The sequence below is a fragment of the Zosterops lateralis genome (genome assembly GCF_965231275.1).
Source record: "Zosterops lateralis genome assembly, chromosome: 28".
Classification (NCBI taxonomy): domain Eukaryota; kingdom Metazoa; phylum Chordata; class Aves; order Passeriformes; family Zosteropidae; genus Zosterops; species Zosterops lateralis.
In genome coordinates, this window is record NC_139788.1 from 6,332,323 (window position 1) to 6,347,685 (window position 15,363).

Below are 15,363 nucleotides of genomic sequence, written 5' to 3' on the forward strand. Positions count from 1 at the left end.
CCAATGGGCTCTGATTCTTTCTATGGCGTCACCTGGGCGTGACCGGGGCGGAGGAGCCACAATGGCGTATCCGGGGCAGGTGCGGGACGGGGACCGGAATCGGGACGGGGACCAGGAGTGGCGGCGGGGAATTGGGACCGGGACAGGGACCGAGACTGGGACTGAGACCGAGACCGGGACGGGGAATAGGACCGGGACGGGGAATGGGATCGGGACCGGAGGACTGGGAGCGGCGGCGGGGAGCCCAACCAGGACCGGAAGGCGGGGACTGGGGACCGAAGAAGCAGCGGGGAGTGGGACTGGGGAGCGGGACCGGAACCCGGAGCGGCGCCGGGGACCAGGAACCATGATCGGGACTCTGACCAGGACCGGGACTCTGACCCGTGGCCTGGATCGGACCAGGGGCTGGTCTGGGGATGGCGGCCAGGGGAGGCGCGCAGAGGGTCCCGGCCGAGTGACACGAGGTCTGTCCCCGTGCCCATTTCGGTGCCCGGTGCCCGGCTCACACCGACTGTGCCCCCTCCCCAGGGCTTCTCCGGCGCAGGACACCCCCCCCCGGTTGGCCCCTACCCCGGGGGTCCCTACGGCGGGGGGCCACCCCCAGGACCCTACGGGCAACCTCCGCCGGGAGGTCCCTACGGAGGTCCCTACGGCGGCCCCCAGCCCGGGCCCTACGGCGGGGCGGCCCCGGGAGGTGAGTCCGGGGGTCTCCCGGGGCAGAGGTGGGGAGCGATGGGGTCCCTAGTCCGACACCCGGAGGAGTTGAGGGGGTCCCCAGTTCAGCAGAAGCCACCAGGAGAATGAAACTCGATGTCCCAGTTTATTACTTTGAAATCCTGGAGGAGGAGGAGGAGAAGGAAGAGGAGGAGGGAAAGGAGAAAGAGGAGGAGGAAGAGGAAGGGCCAGGCAGCCCTAAAACTTTACACCCCACATCCATCTCCTGGTGCTGCCGGCTTTGTGGGGCAGCCCTGTGCCTCTCTTTCCATTCCAGAGCTCCACCAGGCTCTCATTCCCATCCCATTCCCAGCTCCAGCCTCTCCGTGCCTATCTCAGCCCTTCCTGCCCTGTTTTCCCGGGATTTTTCCGGGGCTGTAAAACCCGTGGGAGGAGAAGCTCTGCCCGGCCCTGGGAGCCACTCCCTGGGCTGGGGCTAGCCCAGCCCGTGGCCTGTCGGAGGGGAAGGTGACAGCGCCGATGGCCTCTCCCCACGCAGGGAATGCTCCCCCAGGGGTGGATCCCGAGGCGTTTTCCTGGTTCCAGTCGGTGGATACGGATCACAGCGGCTTCATCTCCATCAAGGAGCTGAAGCAGGCGCTGGTCAACAACAACTGGTCCTCGTTCAACGATGAGACCTGTCTGCTCATGATCAGTGAGTTTGGGATCTCCTTCCCCTCTTCCTGCTGTTAATCTGGTTTGCTTGGGTTTTGGAGTCAAGCCCATCCCGGTAGAATTCCCCTTTTCCCCAGGCGTTGCTCCCAGCTGGAGCTAGAGCTGGGCAAACTAAGCAGCTCCCAGCTCACACAAGTGAGGGGCCCAAAATCCTGCTTGGAAAAGGAAATTGCAGCTCTGCACAAGCCCCAGATCAAAAAAAGACAGGGAAGAAAGGGAGGGAAAACCCAAAAAATGCCGAGACTGCCCCAGAGCTTTCCCCATCCTCAGCTTTTGGTGCCGTTTCTTACCAGCCTTGGGGTTTGAATGGTCCCAGTCAATCACAGCCCTGGTGAGGGGGGATTTTTGGGATCAGAGCAGGATCTCAGGGAGCTGTGGGGTGAATCCTGAGCTGTCTGGAAGTCTCTGCAGCGTTTCCCACTCCTCCCTGCCCTGTTGCTGCTCCTCCCTGCCCAGACATGTTTGACAAGACGCGGTCGGGGCGCATCGATGTCTATGGCTTCTCTGCCCTGCTCTGCTTCATCCAACAGTGGAGGAGCCTCTTCCAGCAGTATGACAGGGATCAATCTGGCTCCATCACCTTCAGTGAGCTCCAGCAAGGTGGGTGAGGACCAGAGGCACCAGCCTGACCTGTCCTGATTCTCCCTAACAGCCACTGCCTGGATCTATTCCCAGCTGGAAACTGGAATTCCTCCTGGAGTGGTCCAGGCTGGGGGGCTCTGAGATCCTTTGGGACACTTCCAAAGCAGTTTGGGAATTATCCACTGGCATGAAACTTCCCAGGGGACAGGAGGTGATGAGCTGCAGCAGGGCTCAGGCACAGACTTCCTTCAGGAAGCCCAGAATTCCCCCTCAATGATGTATGGCTTTTTTGGGAGGAGCTCTTGGGTGTGTGTAAAGGGAAAAACGCCTGGAATTTGTTTGGTTTGATTCCTCTGGAGAGCCCTGCTCATGCACACCCTGAGTAGGAAGTGTGGGAAGGGTGGTGGGAGTGGGAGATGGGGCGTGTGGGACACGGGGGAGGAGGACACACCTCACCTTTGGGAAGGGTTTAATCCAGATTTTCCTTGCTCCCAGCTTTCTCCCAGATGGGCTACAACTTGAGCCCGCAGTTCAGCCAGCTGCTGCTGGCCCGGTACTCCCAGCGTTCCCCCAGTCCCAATCCCAGTATCCAACTGGACCGGTTCATCCACATCTGCATGCAGCTGCAGAGCCTCACCGATGCCTTCCGGGAGAAGGACACAGCTCTGCAGGGAAACGTCCGCCTCAGTTACGAGGATTTCCTCTCCATGGTGGTCACCCGGATGCTCTGACATCCCCACTGGGCATTTTGGAGCTCTCCAGGAGCTTCAGTCATCCTCATCTTCCCTCTGGGATATGGCTGAGCCCCCCTCTGCTCTCTGAGAGTTCCCCCCACCGGGGCCAAATTTCCAGCTTGATCCACACCCTGAAACCTGGGGTTACCCTGGGTTGGATTCCTTTGTCTCCAGTCTGTGGGAGTGGGAATGAATCCCATGCCAAACTGGGGCAGCTGAACCAGCTTAGATCCCGTGCCAGTCCCAAATTCCAGCTTCATCTCGAAGTGCCTGCAGCAGAACATCCCTGTTTCGGGGAGGAAAAGCTGAGCCTTGGGTTTGGAAGCAGGAGGAAAGGGGAGAAAGTGAGGACAAAGCTCCTTCCTTCCCTCCCTGAGCGTCCTGGGATCACATCCTGCCCCTGGGAATGCTCTCCTGGGGGTCTGGGATCACATCTCACCCCTGGGAATGCTTTCTTGGGGGGTCTCATCCCTGTTTCTCCAGGGGCTGCAGGAATGGGATGTGCTGCTGCAGCCCCATGGGGTTGTCGCCTTGCTGTTGCCAATCCTGAAGCAAAATCCAGACAAGTAGAACTCAGTTTTCCCAGCTTTGGAATAAAAGGCATCGTGCTCTGACTGCTCTGTGGTCTCTGTGTCCAGGGTGGGGCACCAGGGGACATCAGGTGCCTCCTGTCCCCCTTGGTGACACCAGGGGACAGGTCCTGTGCCTCTCACCCTGCTCCCAGGGCTGGGCAACATTCCCTAAAATCAATTCTCTAGGAATTTCATGTCAAAATATAAAAAATGGAGAACTGGGGGGCTCCTGAGGCACAGAAAAATCCAAACAATGCCAAAGTTTTCTTCCAAATAGACATCCAGGGCACGAATCTGGAATTTGCCTTGAGGAAACTCCAGGGGATTTGAAGGAATTCTTATGGAATAAAAGGTTAAAAAGTCTGAGATCAGAGGGAAGAGCCCAACCTCGATGTTTTCTGTGACCTCGGTGTTTTCCAGCCCCAGGCAGGACTGGCTGTTCCCATCCATCCTTGAGCATTCCGAGGATATTTCTCCCCCGAGCATTTACAATATTTCTGTTGAGTCAGAGCTCAGCCCAGCTTGGGCTTGAGGCAGAGGGAGCTGTAAATATATCTATAAATATATAAGTACATATTTTAGACATATATTCTAAATATTTTATACATATATATATTATATATGTATTATATATAAAAATTATATATTATATAAAAATATGTATAAAATACATATCTGTAATATATATACACAGGCATATTTATATATATATACATGTACATATATATACATACACATAAAAACTGTTTACATGTAAATATATATAAAGGCATGTGTTTAAATATATATGTGTACATGTAAATACATAGACACACACGTATATATTATATATATATTATGTATAATCTATAATATTTTATAGATTATATAATTTATATATTATGTATTATTTATATATACTATATATTCTATATAGTACATGTAGTATATATTAAAAGGATGTGGTTACATGTACAAAAATACACATACAAAAATATATGCAGGGGTTTTTTTGCCTATATATCAATATACAGCTATATATACACATACAGAGATGTGTATATATATGTGTATATATATATATTGATACATACATATATATATATATAAAGGGGAGTGTTTATGTCTGAACACAAACAGGCACATATATATATGTGTATATATATATACACACAGACATATCTATACACCTCTATATCTCCATCTATACATATTTTAAAATATCTATATCTCCATCTATACACATTTTAAAGACATATAAAAATATATTATAAATAATATATATTTTTATAAATATATATTTTATATATTGCTATAAATATATATATTTAAATATATGCACACATCCCTGCAGTTGCAGGAAGTCACCACCAGGTGGCATCGCACTCCGCATTGTGTGTGTGTCTCCCTCGGGCGCCGCGGGGGGACCCGAGGATGACGTGAGGAAGACAACATGGAAAGGGACAGGGAGGGCCAGGAAAAGGCGACAACAGCCCGAGCGCCACCGCAGGCATGGCAGGGGGTAGCTGCAGGGGGACTGTTGGTGTCACACCTTCATGTGGTGGCACATCTCAGTGTGGTGGCCGCGGTGGCACACCCGGCTGCACGGTGGCTGTAGTGACAATACCCGGCTGTGGTGGCACACCAGGGTGCGGTGGCACGACCGTGGTGACCCCCCTGGCCGAGGTGACGACCCTGGTGGCCCGAGTGGCTGCGCGTGCCTGCGGCGTATCCAGCGCTGGCCTCAGTGACCGGAGCGGCGGGGCCGGAAGGTGGACAATGAGCGGGGCCTTATCTCACCCTCCAGCCCTTCCCGAGGCCACATTGGGCTCCCCACACGGGGGTGACAAGGGGCCACGTGTCCCCCTCGGAGCACTGAGTCCACCTTCTTGGGCTCTGAGGCTTCCATAACTTTATTTACAAAGAATAAAAAGCAAAATAAATACAAAAAAGTCTTAAAAGTACAGCCCTTGGTTGGGGGGGGGGGGGGGGGGGGGAAGGGGGGCTGTGCTGGCTGCGTGGACCCCACATGTGGCCCCACCAGGATGGGGACCACGGGGCTGAGCCCTCCCTTGTCCCTGCTGAGCCCAGGGGGGTGGCAGGGTCATAGCACCATAGGGACGGGCTTGTGGGGGGGGATGGTGGGGACCCCATCCTGGTGACACCCAGCCTTGGGGGCTCAGGGGACCCCCCCCGGTGGGTTATTACACACCCCCAGCTCCAGCACTGCCCTGCTGGGGGGAGCTGGTGGGGCCAGGACGGGCAGGAATTTGGGGGTCCCTTCCCAGCCCCATCTTTTGGAGAAGGGGGGGTAATCCCACAGTGCCCGCTGAGCTGGGGAGGGGTGCAGCTGCCTTTGAAGAATCCCCCGCCACCACCGCAGCCCAGCCGAGCCCGGGACAAGGGGGGATTAGTTGGTAAATCCCATTGGGAGACCGGAGCTGCCCCCAGGGCATCCCCCACACACGCCCCACTGCACCCAGCCGCTGTGTCAGCACAGCGGGGACAGCAGCCCCCAGCCAGGGGACACGGGACAGCGCCAGCTGCCCTGGCCAGGGGACAGAGGGGACACCGCCAGCCTCCCTGCCCGCCGTGCGGTGGGGCCCGGGGAGCTGGGCCGCAGCAGGGACAAGTGACATCATCACTTGTGGGGCATGTCCTCCATGCTGACGCGGCCCCAAACGCCCACCACGAAAGTCTCCACCTCACACTCGTTGACGCCACGGGCAATGCGAAAGTGGCCGCCTTCGCCCCATGCCGTGCCCCACGAGTTGGCCGCTGTCTGCAGAGGGGACAGGGGACACTCTCAGCATAGTGACACTCCCCAACACCAAGCTGGACCCCATATGGGAGCAGGGAAGCTGCAGCACCCCATGGCTGAGCCTCCCCAAACTCACCCCGAACACTCACCCAGTATTTTTGGGTCTGGCCATCAGGCAGCTGCTCCTCTCCCCACCTACAGTGGGACAGGACAGTGAGGGGAATCGCCCAGGCACCCCAAAACTGTGGGATTCCCCCTACCCAGCACTCCGTGGTGGGATGGAGAGGGTGTTGACCCTGCTCATTTCCTGCCCCCGGCACCTCCCCAGGGCCAGGCCGAGGTTTTGACATCCGCTCCAGGAACAGGGGAAGGAATATTTAGCCACGGTAGGAGGAAGGAAACACCGGCACAGGGTCAGCCGGCCCCGCTGCCCTCCCCGGGGTCTGAACTCAGACCCAACCCCCTTCTTCCAGGTGCTGAGCACCTCGCTCATGTCACTTGTGCCACCACCATTCTCCTTCCTGCTTCCTTTCCCAGCTTGGGGACATTTCTCTCACCCAAACCAACCCTCTCTGCCTCTCCCTGGAGCCCCCTCGGGCCACTCCCGCTCCTACCCGGTGATTTTGACCGAGTGTGTCCCGTGTCTCTGGTGCTTCGGCCCCTTCCCCTCCGCCACCGGCGTGTGCCGGTAGATCCCGCTCTTGTACATGAAGAAATCTTCGTGCACCTCCAGGATGGCTGTGGGGAGAGGGAGAGGGTTTGGGGACATTGCCACCGTCCCTAAGGAAGGAGAGAACATGGCCACAGAGGGGCACGGGGGCATCGTATTCCCAGCGGGAGGGAAAGGTGGCAGGCGGATCCTCCCCGAGGCGATGCAACAACATAAAAAAAAAAAAAAAAAAAAAAAAAAAAAAAAAAAAAAAAAAAAAAAAAAAAAAATCGAGTTAAACAAACACGGCTGCCAAGACGATGATTAAATCTCAGGAGTTAATGAGCAACCAACCCAGTGCCAGTGCCCGCTAGGGTGGGCAGCGTGACGGGCACTGGGGCAGCACTGCCCGGGCATGCAGAGGGAGCAGCTGAGGGGTGTTCTGGCTCCCACCACAGCTCCCCCAGCCCGGACTGAGTGTTTTTTATTCCCAAATTGTTTCCCCAGCATTTTGGGGCGCACAGAGGGGTGCCTCCGCCAGCCCCTTACCTTGCACGGGGCCGTTCTCCAGCAGCTCCTTCATGATCTCCTTCTCCTGCAAGCACAGAATCAGGTGGCACCGGGGGGCAGCAGGGCCGGGACCCTCGGGATTTCCCTCCCCACCCCCAGGGATGCAGCAGAGCTGCTCCAGCACCCAGTGGAAGCTGCTGTGCAGATGCCAGCTGCAGGAGCCGCTCCCCGCTGGCTCCGCAGAGAGGTTTTCCCAGGTAAAGCAGTCCGAATCAAGCCCCTTCTCCCTGCTCCCCGCTCCGCCCCTGGGCCCGGCGCTCACGCTGGAGGAGAGACGGTAGGCGGGGGTGGACTGGTAGATCTCGTTGGAATGGGTCTGGGGGTTGGGGCACCGCGCTGTCGCCTGACGCTTGCCCCGGCCCGTAGAGCGGCTGTGCATCATGCAGGGCGGGGCCGCCGGCTGGCTCTGCTGGCTCGTGAACGGGTAGCACTCGTCTGTCACCACCCTGAGCACGGGGACAGGGATGTAGGAGGGGAAGGACCACCCGGCTCCATCTTCATCCCAAACTCCACTCCCATCCCCACACTGAAACCCAATCTCATCCCCATCCCCATCCTCATCCCCATCCCCATACTGGACCTACTCTCCATCCCCACACCAAATCCCTCTTCCATTCCCATCCCAAGACCCACTGTCAACCTCCTCTCAATCCCCACTTCCATCTTCTCCCCAAACCCCACTCTCATCTCCACTCTGATTCTCACTCCCACCCCGATCCCAAACCCCACTCCCATCCGTATCCCAAACCCCACTGTCCATCCCTGTCCCAAACCCCACTGTCCATCCCTGTCCCAAACTCCACTCCCATCCCTATTCCAAACCCCACTATCCATCCTGCCCTGACAGCCCCCAATGCCCACCTGTCCAAGGGACAGGATGAGCACGGGGATCTTTTGGGCTCTCCCCAGGTGACCAGAGCTTCAACTCCCCTTTATCCCACCCCACCCCACTCACCCCCTCCTCCTCAGGTACCACCAGGCGCCGTCCAGGCGCCCCCCGCTGCAGCCGCGCTGGTTGCGGGTGTCACAGGACAGGAGGTTCTGCGGGGACAGCGCGGGGGTCATGTGTCCCATGGAGTGGATGGAGATGCGGTCCGAGGCCACGGCTGCGGAGGGGCGGGAGGTCAGGGGGAGGCGGTCCCGTCCCTGTCCCCGCTGTCCCCGCCCAGCCCGCCCCGTCCCCGCTCACCGGCCGTGGAGAACGCCCACGAGCCGGCGCAGTTTCCCTGGTCCAGCGGCTCGTGGATCATCCCGGGCCACTTCGCGGCGGCATCGAAGTGACGCGGCAGCACATCGTTGGAGTCCATGCTCATCTGCGGGACAGAGCCAGGGAGGGGCGTAGCCCACAGGGACCCCCCCCCAGCTCCTCCTATCCCCTGAGATGGTCCCCAGCCCCACTGTGGGACCCCTGTTCCTCCTCCTGCCGTCCCGGGGTGTCCTCTGACATTGTCCCTGGTGTCCTCCAGCTGCACTGTGGGACCCCATGTCCTCCTCCTGCCATCCCAGCCATCCCTGCCATCCTCTGAGATAGTCCCCAGCCAGCTTTAGTGTCCCCAGCCCCACTGTGGGACCCCTGCTCCTCCTCCTGCCATCCTAGCCGTCCTCTGAGTAGTCTCCCCACCCAGGTTTTGTGTCCCCCAGCCTCACTGCGAGACTCCTCAGGACAGGGACGTCATCATGAGTGACAAAGATTTGGGCTCCCTTTTATCCCAGGAAAGCCACACCCCTCAATTTTCCCTAAATTTGAGCTCCACAGCCCCACCAGCTCCTTAGAGAACACCAGCACGGAGTGTCCCATCCCGTACCCCAGCAAGGCCCTCAGTGGCCACCCCGAGCTGTGGGTGACACAGCCCCTCACGGTGGCCTCTGGCCCAGCCTTTCCGTTCGGGACCGGGGACTCTGCCCCCGCCCCGGCCTTCCTGGGGAGGAGGACACGGCCACAACTCCCCCGCTTCTCCCAGCTCAGGAAGTGTCTCTAAAATTAAACCTCAGGCTCTGGAGCGCGGGGCTGGGCGTGCACCGAGCTCTGCCAGCCCCCCAGGGACCCCCTGGTTTGGGTGCCCACCCCGGGTTTGGGCACGGGCAGAGGCAAAAGCGCTGGAGCAGGTGGCTCTGCTGAGTCAGCAGCGGCGGGGCCGCCGTTCCGATGGGAAACGAGCACGGAGGAGAGGGGGGAAAAAACAACACTGGCAGCCCGGGGATTGTCCGGGGGAATTTGCTGAGCTGCTGTCTCCAAACACTGCTGTCTCTTTCCCTGCCTCCCCCCCTGGAAGCCCCTTCCCAGCGATGGGGAATCGCTGGGACAGCCAGGGACAACCCTTGGCGTGCCTCAGTTTCCCTCCCCCGCCTGGGGGGGGACTCACGTGGATCTCGTTCATGTTCATGACGGTGGGAGAGGGACGGAAGGTGCCCAGGCGGTGCCGGATCCCGTTCTCCAGAGTCATCCCCCAGAAGTGGCTGTAGTTGGCGGCTCTCCAGCTGCGCAGGAAGAGGGGACATGGGTCAAGGATCACCCTAAAAAAAGCACCGAGCGATGAAACATCCCTTCCCCACCCTGGCGGTACCCGGTCCTTACCCGTAATTGCCTCTATTGATGGCGTCGATCAGCTCCCCGTCCATCAGGCAGGCGTGGTCCTCGCACTGCCACTGCCCTCCAGGCCCGCAGGTGCTGCAGAAGGGACAGCCAGTGACAAATGATGTCCCCAAAGTGACCAGGGGGACCCTGAGTGGGCACTGCTCCTCCCAAACTGGGCAACCAGCCAGCGGCTCAGGGCTACTTTTGTCTAAGGGCTTGACACCTTAGAACGGTGGGCAGCCCTCTGGGTGACCCTGAGTGGCCCTTGGGTGACCATGAGTGGCCTCTGGGTGGCCCTGGGAGCTGTGCCTCCGCCGCAGGAGCCCCGAGGGCAGACAGGCCATGGGACAGAAAATCAGCTGAAAAGTTGCCAGGGCTGCAGACATCACAGAGGGGTTTGGACACCAGCCCGGGGCCGGGGGTTGGGGCTGGGTGACCCCATGAGTCACCCACTGTGACCGGGTCACCCCACAGGAACAGCCAAGCCGAGGGGGACTGTGGGGACGTGTGGCAGGTCCCCCGGGGAGCCCTGAGCTGTGCTCCCCCCGTGCAGCCAGCAATGCTTGGCATGTTCTCTCCTGCACATTTCCCTTTTATGGAGCTGAGCAAGGCCGCAGCCACGGCCCAGACGTCCCCATGCCAATTCCGCCGGTAGCACCTGGATTCCAGCATTCCGTCATCCATCCCTGAGTGCTCCTGGTGCTCTGTGTCACATCTGGCGATCTGGGAGCACCTCAGGGTGCCACCAGCTGGGTGCTCACACACTCTGTGTCACCTCACCAAGGTTTTTTGCCCTCTGTCACCCCCCTCAATCACCGCGGGACCCCCGCAGGGATGGGGAAGGGGTGAAACTCTGCAGGAATTCCTGTTCTCCAGGTGCCAAATGCGGGGGAGGAGGGTTTGGAAAAGATTTCCCCCCTCCCCAGGGCTGGTGGGTCAGAGATGCTCCCCCAGAGGCAGGGACATCCATGTGCATGGCTCAGGGACAGGAACGGGGACGCCCTCCATCCCTGAGCGCTCCGGGAACTCTATGTCACACCTGGGAGCACCTCAGGGTGCCATCAGCTGGGTGCTCACACACTCTGTGTCACCTCACCAAGGTTTTTTGCCCTCTGTCACCCCCCCAACCACAGCAGGATCCCGGCAGGAATGGGGTAGGGGTGAAACTCTGCAGGAATTCCTGTTCTCCAGGCGCCAAATGCGGGGGAGGAAGGTTTGGAAAAGAAGATTTCCCCTTTCCCCAGCTCGGGTGGGTCAGAAATGCTCCCCCAGCAGCAGCGACATCCACGTGCATGGCTCGGGGACAGAGACATTCTGCCGGGAATGGGGACACCCTCCATCCCTGAGCGCTCCGTGCCGCCACCCCGGAGAAACTCCAGGCTGCCCCAGCGCTGTGGGGAGGCTCGGGCTGCCTTTTCACCTGCATGCTCGCACACACACACATGTTCACACACGTGTGCCCCTGCCCTCGCACACACGCCCCAGGCGCCGCCTTTGATTCCCGCTTATCTGCCGCATCGCCCCGCCGGGTTCAACCCTCGTCTCCGGCAGCTCCTCGCCTGCAGGTTCCCCTATCCCCCACCTCCGGATGCCAGCAATACTAGCATTCCCAGATAAACCTCCAGCAGCCAACTCCGCGGACTGCCGAGCGCGGCGGCACGGCCGGACTCTGGCACCAAACCCAAACATCTCGTCTGGCTTGGGCAAGCCGGACTGGGACCAGCGTGGCCAAACCCTCCCTGGGGGCTGCTCGTGGTCCCGCCGGGGCGAGCGGCTCCCACACAGGCATGCGCTGAAATTTGGGAGGGGCTCCAGGGCCCTCGACTCCGAATTTGTTGGAGCAAAGGCGTTCAGGCAGCAGCTCCCTCCACCCAGCTCGGGCTCCGCTCTCCGCCGAGGCCTGAGGTTTACAGGAGCCCGAGGGACCGCGACACCTTCCTGTGGTGACATGCTGGTGACATGCCACAGGTCAGTCACTCACCACAGGTTGCAGTTCTCCCGGTACGTGGCTCCGGTGGGATAATTGAGTCCGGCACGGGCACAGCCTGGATGGGAATGGGAGAGCCCCTGGTGAGGGCTTGGCTGTGAGGGTCCCACTAGCACCCCCAGATTCCTGGGGGTACAAACCAAAGGGAAAACCAACGCGGTTCTTCAATCCAGGCAGGTGACCGCCTGCCCCTTGGCACCTCAAAATTATTCTGGGGGTCAGTGGCCGCCCCACGGGGCAGGGTGGGAGCGGGGCTGGCTCGGCGCCGGGAGGGTTAAATGTTCTCAGCCCGGCGGGACGGGGATAAAGGGGCCAGTTGTGCCCGGAGCTGGCTCCGCTCCGCGGGGACTTCTGAGAGCGCCTTGTGCTGTGAGATGGGGGCTGCCCGTGCCCCCTCCTCGCCCCTGGCCGCCCCAGCTGCCCGCAGGGCTAAGCCAGGGCCAGCATCTGCCTGCCCCAGACGTGACCGGGCAGGCTGGGATGGAGTCCCCGCATGTCCTCTCACGTCCCTGCTCTGCCCACAGGCGCTGCTGGAGCTGCTGCTTCCCCTGTGAGGTCACGAGCTGCTCCCACACCTCATTTTCTGGGAGTCCATCCCCATCCTGGGACACTCTGTAGGAGTTCCCACAGCCTTGCGGGATCCAGAGCAGCTCTGCAGCGAGGGCAGGAACGCGGGATGCCACATCCCTCACCCCAAAAAGCACCAGCAGCATCACACAGCACATCCAGCACCTCAGGGCCGCCCCCCAGCCCCCACAGCCGGGCTGGGCACTCCTCACCTGAGGCTTTGGGGAATGGGGCCGGGATTCCCAGACAGTATTCCCAGAAGTCGGGGCAGCAGTCGGACACGGTGCGGTTGCAGAAGAGGTCGCAGTAGCACAGAGTGTCGTGGTAGGGCACGGTGCAGCCGTCGTCGCGGCCGTGGCAGCACACGTCCCCCCGCTGGCAGTAGGAGCCCCCGGCGTCGTAAACCCCGTGCTGGTATAACCCTGGCCCCAGCTCCCGGCGGGTGCGGACCCCGGATGACAAGGCTACCTGGGCCACCTGGGCCACCAGCCAGAGGCACAGCAGGGCCCGCATGTCCCCACTCATGTCCCCACACCTGCGGAGGGAGGGCGGTGAGGTCGCTGTGGGTGCTGCTCCCACCCTGCCCAGGCTCCTCAAAAACATTCCGGTTTTGTAACTCCCCTTGTGACCGCGCAGCTCAACCTCCAAAACATTCCCCAGCATCGGAGTGGCCCCGTGCCCGCCCATCCCTTCTCCACCGGCTACAAAAACAAACCCCCCACGGGAAGGGGCTCCCCGGGACACTCGGGGGAGTTTCCCGGGTGCTGTTCCCATCGCCACCCCCAGTTCCCATCGCGGCCAGTGTGATGAGCTGCCAGATCTCAGCCCGCGGAGCCGAGGGGGACAATCCGGTGGGCACACGGGGAGGGACCCCCTCCTGCCGGGATCCTCCCGAGGCCGTGCCCGCCCCGCCTGCAGCGTGGGGACTCCCAGGACCCCGGTAAAGCGGGGAGAGGCTGACCCGGGAACCCACGCAGCACCCATGGGGATCTCACAGGGTGAGACCCCCTCCCCATTCCCTGCAATACCTGCCGCGACCAGACCCCGGGAGAGGTGCGTGGGGTACGGTGCTGAGATCTCTCACGGAACTCACGAGGCGGGACCCCCTCTCTAATCCCTCCTGGCACCCCCCAGCCCCACCCCGTCCCCCCCCTGGAACTGGTGCCATACCTGCCGCGCCCGCCGCTCCGCCGCCCCGCGCCCGCCGCCGGCCCCGCCGCTCCTTATAACCGCGCCCTGGGCCGGGGGGGGGGGCGGCCCGGGGAGGCGCCGGGGCAGCCGCGACCGGCCCGGGGCGGAGCGCAGTGGGACGGGGGTCGGGCCTGAGGCTGTAAAGAAGAGCCCCGAATTTATGGCCCCGTCGCCCGCAGTCCTCGGCGACATCTCTGTTCCCGCCGGTCTGGGGTGTCCCCGGGTCTTGATCCCCTCCCGGCGGCCCCCCGGCGCTGCCCTCGCCAAATGGGGGGTCCTCGCCGTCCTGAGGGGTTTTCCCGTTCCCCAAGTGTGGAGAGCAGGGGAAGGGCTGGGGAGGGGAGGGGGCTGCGTTCCTCCCCCTTGCAGGGATGTGGGCACAGCTGGGACAGGGACACCCCAGCCCAGGGTACGGAGTTGGTGTCACTCGGATCCAGCCCCAGCCACGCACTCAGGCACCAGAACCGGGGGGGTCTTGGCCACCCCCCAGGCTCCGGTGCCTCCCCCCGCGGCAACAGCACCTGCTGCGGGACCTCAGCCGCCCACACTCGGGGCTCCTGCTGTCCCTGCCTCGGCCGGAGCGTCTCCCGGCGCTGCCAGAGGATTATTCCTCGAGGATTCCTCACGGCAGCCAGGACGGGAGCACTGCAGGACACGGGCCAGGGGCTCCCGGCTGAGCCCAAGGACGGGACGCCCCGGGCAGGGTGGGCTTCACTCGGTGGAAGGGAGTGGAAACCCCCCAGATCCCGCCGGGTACGGGGGTGCCTGCTCCCCGGGGTGCTCTGGGGCCTGAAGGAGGGTCCTGTGGAGCCCCATCCGCAGCGAGCCCCTCGTCCAAGCGCTCTTGGAAGGGCCTTTTACTGTGAGCACGTCCTTGGGCAGCGCAGAGCTGGAGGCTGGAGCGCCGCAGGAAGGAACTGAGTCCAGCCCAGAGTCCGAGCGTCTCCAGCATGACTGGACTCGTAGGAATCCGCAGTGAGTCACGAATTCCCTCAAGACCCCCAGAGAACAAAGCAAAGCCACTGGCACAAAGGACATCCCTGGCCGCTGCTCTGTGTCCTTGAGGCCCCGCCAGCTCCCTGACAGCTCAGAGGAGCTGCCGCGGGGCGCTGCGGGAACAGTTGACCATTCCCGTAACAACCCTGTCCCCCTGCCAGCTGATAAGAGCCGCCCGCGCGGAGGCGGCAGCAGCGGCCACAGTCCAAGTGTTTGGAGCATCATCCCCTCACCCCGTTCCTGTGGCTGGGCTCCGGCGGGACGCGGCTAGTTGGCCCTGCGAGGTCACAGTTCCCTCTGTGTCACTCTGACGCTGTCCCTTGCGCGTGCGTCCCCTCTGCAGGGAGTGGCAGCCTGGGCACACGTGGGGCGGCCAAGGTGGAGGGGGGACAAAGTCCTGCCGGGGCACCTTGTGCCCATGTGACGGCCGGAGGCAGAGCCGAGGGCTGGCACACATCCCCCGCCCTGCCCTGCCACCCTCCCGCCGTGCTGGGCGAGGGACAAGGTGCCAGGACCCTGTCCCCACTGCTCGGGACCGTGGGGTAGCCCCACACCCGGCTGGGCTGGCCCTGAACACACATGGGCTCTGCCCCTGCCACCCCCGAGGGGTGAAGGGTGATGATCCCACTGTTAAAGGGACGAATCCCTCGAAACCCACTCCGCAGGGAACCTCGCGATAGGCCTGTACAGCGCTGCTGTAGATTTTGGGGTGCTGCAGCGCCCCTCAATGCCAACCCCCCAGGGATTGCACCCCACACATCGGGCTCTCCGCGGATCCGGGGCGCTGGAGTCCCCACCAAGGGGACTCGCC

At 61.1% G+C, this 15,363-nt stretch overlaps 2 protein-coding genes across 2 annotated transcripts; one reads left to right on the forward strand and one right to left on the reverse strand.

The window, feature by feature from the left end:
- Window positions 1-18: 18 nt before the first annotated feature.
- On the forward strand, window positions 19-3,318 carry PEF1 (penta-EF-hand domain containing 1). The gene is made up of 5 exons (XM_083879681.1): window positions 19-79; window positions 529-694; window positions 1,214-1,369; window positions 1,846-1,989; window positions 2,467-3,318. The coding sequence occupies exons 1-5, from the start codon at window positions 23-25 to the stop codon at window positions 2,700-2,702; spliced, it is 759 nt and encodes a 252-aa protein (XP_083735807.1). The 5' UTR covers window positions 19-22; the 3' UTR covers window positions 2,703-3,318.
- Window positions 3,319-4,271: 953 nt separating this feature from the next.
- On the reverse strand, window positions 4,272-13,556 carry TINAGL1 (tubulointerstitial nephritis antigen like 1). The gene is made up of 12 exons (XM_083879626.1): window positions 13,536-13,556; window positions 12,578-12,900; window positions 11,793-11,856; window positions 9,812-9,904; window positions 9,600-9,714; window positions 8,426-8,549; window positions 8,192-8,342; window positions 7,499-7,682; window positions 7,216-7,261; window positions 6,632-6,755; window positions 6,167-6,212; window positions 4,272-6,038 (listed from the first exon to the last, which is right to left on the reverse strand). Exons 2-12 carry the CDS (start codon window positions 12,888-12,890, stop codon window positions 5,898-5,900), a joined length of 1,401 nt encoding a protein of 466 aa, XP_083735752.1. The 5' UTR covers window positions 12,891-12,900; window positions 13,536-13,556; the 3' UTR covers window positions 4,272-5,897.
- Window positions 13,557-15,363: the final 1,807 nt, after the last annotated feature.